Genomic DNA, 9,231 nt, shown 5'->3' on the forward strand with positions numbered 1-9,231 from the left:
TTAAGGAGCCTTGGATTATCAGAAGACTAAATGAAATGAAACAATATTGTGGTAATGAACAGAAAGAAGATTGATATTTATGAAGGAACATACACTCGGGAACCTCAGTCCTGCTAGGGACAGCAATTTGCAGGAGAACCACCTTACTACGCCAAACGGGATTTTCCCCGAGGAATTTTTCAAATGCCAAAATCTTCTGTGGTATTCCCTTGATCATATCAAGCCGATCAACGCCTAACATTACCTGATCATTATTGAAATAAACCATAAGTAACTTATTGAAATAAACGCCTAACATTACCTAACATTAACTGTAATTTCAAAATGCAAAAGAACAAATTAAATTGGCAGATTGAAGATTCTTAGTTAATAAACGGAGAAAGAGGTAATTTATGACATACTGTAGCTACACGAGTCAGTTTTCCTTGATTCTCAACTCCTTCAGGTGTGCCCTCCAGCCCGAAATACGAGTACAAGCACTAACAAAATGCCTTCCATAATCATATGTATGGAATCTGGAAGGTCATAAAACCAACAATTTAAACAGTAATGACCTTGAAAACTTCAGCATAATATGATTTTGACAGAAAGAAAATAGCAGAGTCCATTGAAACCGACATTGCAGTTCAAAAGAAGAATAGGCACAATCACTCCAGAAATTTACCAGTTCATAAACCAAGGTGAATTCAGATATCCAACCAAGAAATCTACAAAGTGTATAAACAATGAAAAGTTGAATTTTCTTTCCAATAAAACAATGTCAAAAGCAAAATGATGTTACCCTATTAAATCAGCAGCAAGAATGGACCTCAGCAGCTCTGACCGAGATGGCAGTGTCCTATGGATTTCGGAAGAAGGAAACGGAGTCTGTAGAAACCAACCGACTTTCATTGTACTGTTCCGTTCTTTTAGACACTGGGGAAGAAACATGAGGTGGTAATCATGGCACCAAACCACCTCCCCTTCCTCATAATGTTGTTGAATCACATCGGCAAACAACTGATTAGCTTTTTTATAAGCATTGAACTTAGATTGAAAAGTTCGAGTAGCCGCAACTGTCTTCTTGCGGAAGTCCAAGATAGTGAAACAGTGGCCACAGTATGTTGTTACAATATCCACTATAATATTGCTGAGCAATTTCTTCTTCAAGAAAAGGGTTGTTTAAAAATTACCAGATTGCTCTTGTTATGCAAAATGTACATCTCTTGGGATGCAATCGCCATTTATTTCAAGATCACTTGCTCGAGGAAGAATGTAGATTCTTAGGGGGAAGCTTAATTGCTGTGGACTAAAATGCAACAGAATGCAATATGTATCGCCATATGCAAAGAATCAGATATATAGAGAGATTCATCTTCACGCAGTTCGTTATCCATAACCGTTTCTGCCTTTGGAAAAGGCCTTCTCCTTTCTCCTTTTAGGCCATGCAGCAGCCACCAGATTATTATTATAACGAAGAGATGATAGTTTGCTTAATCAATAGAAAATCATGTTAAAATCCAAGAGATATTTAAGTGTTTAGGAGTTAATCTTTAATTTGCATAGTGGAGCGATCAAATTAGTTTTATTTGAATAATCAAACAATTATTTATGCAACAATTGATATTTGAAGGCTAAATTGCATAACTTATCAATTACAAAGTCCTTAAAGTCATTAAACAAACATTCATATACTAAAGTAAAATTATAATTTAGAGGATAGTATGGATACTCAAACCTTTCGTATCGATACTAAACCACAACATCAATATCAATTTATTAGTATCAATAACCTTTGCACTAAATGATTAAAAAAAATCCTAAAATGCATGAATATCAACTTATTGGTATCAATAACCACATTTATCGTACAAAGCCCTTACTTTTGAAGTGGGATTTAAAGAGTCTTCATCGTTGAACATGCCGGATGAAGTCCCAGAATCAGATTGCTCTAAAGAGTCTTGGGTTGTGAGTTCCCGAGAGATACAAAAGCCTTTTAGTCTTTGTGTTCTGAGGTGTCTCATGCCAGAACACAAATGATTCATACAAATACTAATAACAGCTAGAGCATTTAGATGATAGATCCCTTAGAGCCTAATCAAAGGGGAGACTATTGAACCTATGTAACAACTAGAGTTTTAAATACAACAAAGGAACTATCGATATTCCTTGTTTTGGGCAGCTTTATTTTGCAACAATTAAAGACTCCAACGGTCATAATTCAACTCCAACAGCTCCAAACGACCACAAACTCATTCCAACATATAAAAACAAGTTAAGAACATTTGAAGAATGTTACTACACCAATTCAAGCTTAAAGATCAAGAGAAAATAATATTTCATTCTTATTTTTTATTTTCTTTTATATATAATGTGTTGAATATCTTTTAAAAATTTCTTCAAGAGTTTCACGGCTGTGTACTAAATGATAAAAAAAATAGACTGACAAGACAAATAGATATAGGTGTCATATAGTAAATTTAGCTTTATATATCACGTGAGTCTACCAATAGTTATGCCAAGAGATTATGACTAAAGGATATGGAACTCTAGAAGCTTCGATCAGCGAATGAGTTCATTTGGAGGCAATGATAAGCAGAGGAGTGATAGTGGAGATACGGCTTGCAAAGGAGATCCAAGACGAAATACAACACTTATCCCTATATCTTAATTAGCTTTCAGTTACAATCGACTTTTACTGTTTTTCAATCTTATATTAATAAATTATATTTTAGACTTATGGATAAATTACATAGATGATGTAATTCAAAATGACTCGTCTATTTACGACTTAATGGTATAATCAAATAGGACCCAAAGTTAAAAATATCTCAAAATTATAATTTTTAAAATATTTATATATAATTTAAAAATATTATAAAAATAGAAATGTAAAATTTTAATTATAATTTAAAATTAAATGAAATATTACCTATTATCATCATTTGAGAAGAATTAAGGGCACAATAACTATTTCATTATCAAATCAAAAGTTTAATAACTATTTTTTAAGTTCAAAAATTTCAATAGTAAAAAAGTTCCATTTGTTTAGTAAGTATTTGTGTACTTCACTCATATTATAATACAAATACAATAGAAGCTCTATAAATCAATACTTGATAAATTTAATAATCTCTCCAAAATAATAATTTTTTTTTGTTTTGATTGGAGTCCATGTCTAAATTAATAATTCCGATAAATTAATAAGATAATAATTTTTCAAAAGACCCTTATATAAATTTATGGTCCATTTAATATTATAATTAATAATTATATAATATTACAAATATAACCAGAACAACTTAGTAAAATATGATTATATTGTTGTTTGCTTCTTAAAATGTTCTCATAATACAATAAAAAATTGTGAAAAGTTGTTAACGCTACTAGTGCTTCATTTGCATAATTGATTTCAAAGACATTATATCATCTTTAATTTTATCTTTAATAGGATTTTCAATAACACTAATCATATTATACATGAACATCATTCAATTAGTCAATACAATACATATATTTTATTCATGAAGAATAACTTGACTCGTTGTATCGCAAAAAGTCTTTTTAAACTAATAAATTATTAATTTATTTATTGATTAATACTCTTTAATTTAATAAAATTACATAATTCTGGCATTATTAATTTATAGAGATTCTCTTATATACTCCAATTACGTGTATACAAATATATTTATATTAAAATTATTAATTAAATTAAATAACTTAAAGCTTATATTTTATTTTTTAAATATAATTAATAAAAAATGAATAATTAAAAATATTACTTGCTTGAAATTCGATCTACTTTAATCAAAATTCAATCCAACAATGTTCTAATCTTATATAATAATGTTTATTACATACAAGACACAAGAGTTTAAGTTCTAATCTTATATAATAATGTTTATTACATACAGGACACAAGAATTTAAGAATAATAAGCTTCTCTACCCAAACTAAACCTGACCTAACATTTTTTTTTATGCAAAATGCACATCTAAAACAACTGGACATATCACCAAATCCTGGAAACGTTCCACAAAACTAAGTTAAAAGAACAAAAACTTTATTTTAATGATCATTGTTTTCTTTTTTCATATTTTTTCCTAATTTTCCCCTTTTTTGTCTGAAAGTGAAAAACTGTGTAGAGAAGAAAGCCGAGTTAAAAAAGGAACCCGCACCCCAAAAGATCTTTCGGTTTTGCCTGAAAACAAGAAAAAAGACGAACTAAATTTATACTTAACTGCTGGCTTTGATGTCTTCTGTTCTTCTGTGTCTAAATTCTCATCTCATGTCAAGCCGTTGATGCCAAACTCAACCTGTTATACAACAAAAGGAACACCAAAGAAAGCAATATAAGGAAAAACATTGCATATGGAACACAGAAGAGAAGTCATTTAAAATAGATCGAAGGAATACCTTATCAAGGGATTCTTCGCAGACTCTGCATCGACAACTCCATTCGTGGACTTTAGAACAACACCAACCTCCGTATTTGGCTTCACATCAGAAAACAAACAAACAAAATCAAATAGATAAGGTAAAGGAGTTGGACTCAATGGATCAAAATATTGAAGAAAAAAAATGTTATTTAAAGCTTAAATTAGCAAGAGCCTTTCATCTCCAAGATCGTGTAATGCCCAACTGGTAGTTCATATACCAGCCAGAATATTTTGAATGTATGGTTATAAGATCTAAAAAATGGACATGAGAAACACCCACAACGCAATCAATAATGTATGGAACAGAAAAACACAAAACAAACTCGAAGAAAACTAATTGAGAATAAAAATGAAATCATAACCAAACATAATAAATAAAAATCAAGAAATATTAAGGAACTCAGAACCAAAACCTCTTAACTCCTTCGGCAATCCATCTTGAAGTACTCTATTTTTATCAGCATGTTCATCCTCCACAGAGGATTTCAGATCATCATACGAATCACTCCGAGAAGACAACAGGTTATCATAGCCTCCATTGCTCCCTTCACTGCTACCTGCAGTAGATTCATTCCCAATATCCTCATGTGAACAAGAGCTGATACCACTGGAATTCGATGATGCATTTGCTCCAGCAAATCCATTCGTTTCATCCAGACCTGAAGTAGAACAACCTGTAGAATTGCTACTAAGCTTATGACTTATAATCTCAGGTGAACCTGATTGATCTCTATCAGGACTTCTCTGTTTCACCAGCCTATGTTGCTCACTATTTTCTCCATCAAGATCCTTTTTCCTTTTAAGGCATTTCTCCGCAGATTCAGTTTGATATGCAACACCATTATTGCGAGACAGTTTATAAAACTGCTGGTGAGAAGTAAGCCGCAGATTCCGAGAACATTTATAGTCATCTGGGTGTACATAAGCTGGAAGCTGCTTTCTACGGACATGGGATACATAGATTTCCATCCCAGGTTTCCAAAACATGTACATGTTTATTGAATGCCGGAACTCATCAACTGACCCGCGTATATCAAACTGATGACCTTCGTGAATTATTTCCCCCTGTTTCCTTTGTAAACCCATAAAAAATGCACAATGGGCACTTGGCTTAGAGGCATCTACATACTCCTGAGGATAAGGATGGCACTGCAGCTTTCCATAAGTGTCACGCTCAATCTGTAAATAATATGCATAAAATGTTGACGAAACTGAAATAGGAAAGCCTCTATATTGTGTTGTTTCATGAAGTATCATAATTGATCAAAACTTTAAATTTAAATGCCATGCTATGAAGGCACAAATATTACCAGCAACGTCAGCTGCCTCAGCCGGGATTCTACCCAGCCTTTCCAAGAACGCAAGTCATCAGCATCAGCTGCAAGAATGTCAACCTGCAAATAGTTTGTGTAGCTTTGGAAGAACAAATAAGGCTCAAACAGAGCACTCCACTTTGCTCTATTCAGCTCAATTTTCTGGATTTGGAGGAGAAAGAATAAGGATCAGTATAATTTTTGGCCAAAAGGATCAGTATAGAGAAATCGTTTCTCCATTATCTTACCTCACAAATGCTGTTACCATATTGGAACTGCTCCATCATGACTCGAAGAGTGCTTGTGGACACATTATAGCTAGAGTTCATGCATGGATAGGAAGGTGTAATAATTGGCATATGATGAGTCCTATCACGATGATTTTTACGAGGATCCCATACAGAAAATCCAAGTCCATCTTCAATTGCACAAAGCATAACTGGGTTTGGCCATCGCCACTGGGTATAGACCCTAAAAAAACGTGAAACAAGCATACTTGGAACAGCATTAGGATAAAGTTGGCAAATTCGAGCTACAAGAAGAGCCCAGTTAACACCCCCGAGAAATCCAGTCACCTGAAAATGACGATTTGTGTTAAAATAAATAAAAAAAATATAGAATAAATTAGAAAAGTATATAGGAGATGACTGACATTGGAATAAACACCGCGCCTTTTAGCCCAAAACTTCAGACATCGAAGCGTAGTGCGAAAATGCTATAACATTAAAAGAGTAGGCAACTTAGTAAAGGACACAAACAAATCAATAGTTATATAAGGCACCAAAAGGAACACTAAATTTTGAAGATCAGGTACAAGATCAGAAGACACTTCACCTCAACATTTGGCACCAGTTTCAGGATTTGATCTGCAACCCTGCAGCCATTAAGACTTCTAACAGTAGGCTCATCAACATTGTACAATACCGACATGTCAGAGATGTCCAGGTCCTGTCCACAAGCAAGCATTTATCAAATATATGCAAACCACCAAAAAATCATAATGGCTTCACCAACTGTTCATCCCAAAGCAACTAGACAGAAGTTAGAAGAAAAATAACTAACTAGAACTCATTTTAACTACATAATTCTGAGAAAGGAAAAACAAAATCAAACAAACTTGGAAAAAAATGCTACATATTATTTCTATCAATAAAACATATAAAATTGGTAGCTAAATGAACCCAACATGATATGTTGTGAGGAAACTAACAAAATGCATAACAAAAACATAGAAACATTCAATGTTAAGTCATACTAACACACTTATTAAAAGAAACATTGTGAAGAACGGGAAACAGAATTGGAGACAAATGCCCATAAAGAGAGAAAGGGCATAACTCTAAATGTCACATTATACCAGATGAAGATGGGAGACGGAGAGAAGCACTTTTAATACAATTCTTAAATCAAGTGAGTACTGAGCAGCAATATACAACAAGACACTAGAAATTAATATACAGTTGTATATAAACAGATGCTTATTTCAAATAGAAATTTTAATTACGGAAACAACAGGTAGTTCAAACTTACATGAGGCACAACCAAATGAGAGATGCTTGCATAAAGAAGATCAATTGGAATTCCATTAAACTTAAATTTCATTACAGGGACATGAGCATCTGGAACTGGTTGTAACTCTGTAACTTCTTCCCTTTCTGCCAGGATATTGTGCAGTACAAAGAAGAAATCTTCCTGGTATAGACACCAAAATTCTGGATAAGTGAATAAATAACTTCAGTGTTCATAAATCAGTCAAACAGTACTGTGAATATACCTCTCGGTTCACATAGGATGGTCCCACGCATAAAGTGTCTATGTCAGAGCCAGGTCCATGAACCTATCAAAACAATAAAACTTAAGCAATAATGTGTAACAAAAACGTTTGTATTAACATAAGCACTCTGCTAACTCAATCAAACAAGACCGAAGTTATGTTCAAGTAAGCATTCCAGTAAAGCATAGTTATTCAAGTGTGAATACCATAAGCCCCATAAAACAACAAACAAGAAAGAAAAACATCAAACACTCACCCCAAGGCGATAAGAACCAAAAGTAAAAATGACAGCATTTGCATCTTCAACCATCTGATCTGTGTACCCTCTCAAATGAGTAAGTTGCTTCACCCAATTAGTTACAATCTATAAATACAATGAAGAGATATGTTACCAAAAATGTAAAACAAGATCGTTTTATTTCAAACTTCGTTTCTCTGACATAATTCGTTAACAAAATATGATATAGGATGAAAAAAATTAACCTATACTAAACCAAAGTTACAAAAATAGTTTCTCATTACTTGAAAAATCTAATCGTAGGTAACTTAGAATTGTTAGTAGCACTTGTAGAACTTAAAATTTTCACAAAACAAAACTTTCTCCCGAAAAGAAATACAGGCAATTACCTCTTGAATTCGGCCAAGAACTTCTTCTCTACTTGAAGATTCCTCGTTGATCTCGTAGAGCCCAGCTTCCACCAAGAACTGTCGACATTTTTCCCACGAAAAAAAAAAGTAAATAAAAAAATACCCCAAAACAAAATCCAATATTTCCAGATAAATACCTTTTCCAAATCACGACTTCTTAGTATGTCGGCTTCGGTGGGACCCGCCATGGAAATCGGCTTTGTGACGCCATACTGCGTCATTGGCGCTGCTGCCGGCGGCGACGAACCACATAATCCCTCTGAACTCACCATCTCTACCAATATATAAACTTTTAGCGTCAAAACATAAAACCCTAGAAATTCAATGGAAAGACGAACCGCTCAATTAAGAAAACTGTAGCGTTGGACGAACAATGGAAAACCCAAATAAAGAATTTCTTCTATATAAGCAAATCGAAGAACACACGCACAAAAAAGAGAGAAACTGAAAAAGGAATTGAAGGCAGAAACAGAAAAAGAAAGTTTCTTTGGAACCAAGAAAAACAAAAACGAAAAAAAGGAAGAAAAAAAGTGGAGATTGAGAGAAGGTCGTCAACTGTGGAAGGGATGGTTTTTCGGGGAGATTTTTAAACCTAAAAGATACAACGAAAATCATTACTTTAGTGTGTTTAAATATCTTTATCTACCCATCTCTATATATATGTATACAATAAATATGATTCAAAAATATATCTGTACATAGAAAAATAGGGTAAACTGTACTAGTGCTCAATAAACTTTGAAGTTTATTTCAGTTTTACCATCAAACTTTTAAAACATTCATTATAATTATAAACTTTTAATTAGATTTCAGCATGTTCACATTCATTAGCTTCTGTTAAAAAATGTTACAATATTAATTTTTTTCTAAAAAAAAGCACAAGGATTTAAATTTTCAACTGTCATTAAAATTAAATTTTCAAGGAACGGAGTAGTCGTCAATCAATCCTACTAATGAAAAGGATTTGTTTAATCATGAGATTAATATAATTTGGTTTCAAGCTGATCTAAAGTTAGTGATTATTTTACTAAAGAAACCATCAAATGAGAGTAAAATTAACGTTAAAATTTTATTT

At 32.8% G+C, this 9,231-nt stretch overlaps 1 protein-coding gene and 1 pseudogene across 2 annotated transcripts; both read right to left on the bottom strand.

Annotated features, from left to right (window-relative positions):
• Nucleotides 1-18: 18 nt before the first annotated feature.
• On the bottom strand, nt 19-1,150 carry LOC120145970 (annotated as a pseudogene).
• A 2,945-nt stretch (nt 1,151-4,095) lies between these two features.
• LOC120146047 (nuclear poly(A) polymerase 4-like) lies at nt 4,096-8,762 on the bottom strand. Of its 2 annotated transcripts, XM_039159716.1 has the most exons (12): nt 8,294-8,762; nt 8,136-8,213; nt 7,765-7,872; nt 7,509-7,571; nt 7,265-7,426; nt 6,569-6,682; nt 6,387-6,449; nt 5,983-6,309; nt 5,732-5,896; nt 4,835-5,600; nt 4,399-4,478; nt 4,100-4,298 (listed from the first exon to the last, which is right to left on the bottom strand). In XM_039159716.1, exons 1-12 carry the CDS (start codon nt 8,426-8,428, stop codon nt 4,269-4,271), a joined length of 2,091 nt encoding a protein of 696 aa, XP_039015647.1. In that variant the 5' UTR covers nt 8,429-8,762; the 3' UTR covers nt 4,100-4,268. The 2 variants fall into 2 exon arrangements, with proteins under 2 accessions (XP_039015646.1, XP_039015647.1); XM_039159715.1 differs by having other exon boundaries at nt 4,096-4,478.
• Between the last annotated feature and the right edge of the window lie 469 nt (nt 8,763-9,231).

Source organism: Hibiscus syriacus, unplaced genomic scaffold, assembly GCF_006381635.1.
Source record: "Hibiscus syriacus cultivar Baekdansim isolate YM2019G1 unplaced genomic scaffold, ASM638163v2 tig00110895_pilon, whole genome shotgun sequence".
NCBI classification, from domain to species: domain Eukaryota; kingdom Viridiplantae; phylum Streptophyta; class Magnoliopsida; order Malvales; family Malvaceae; genus Hibiscus; species Hibiscus syriacus.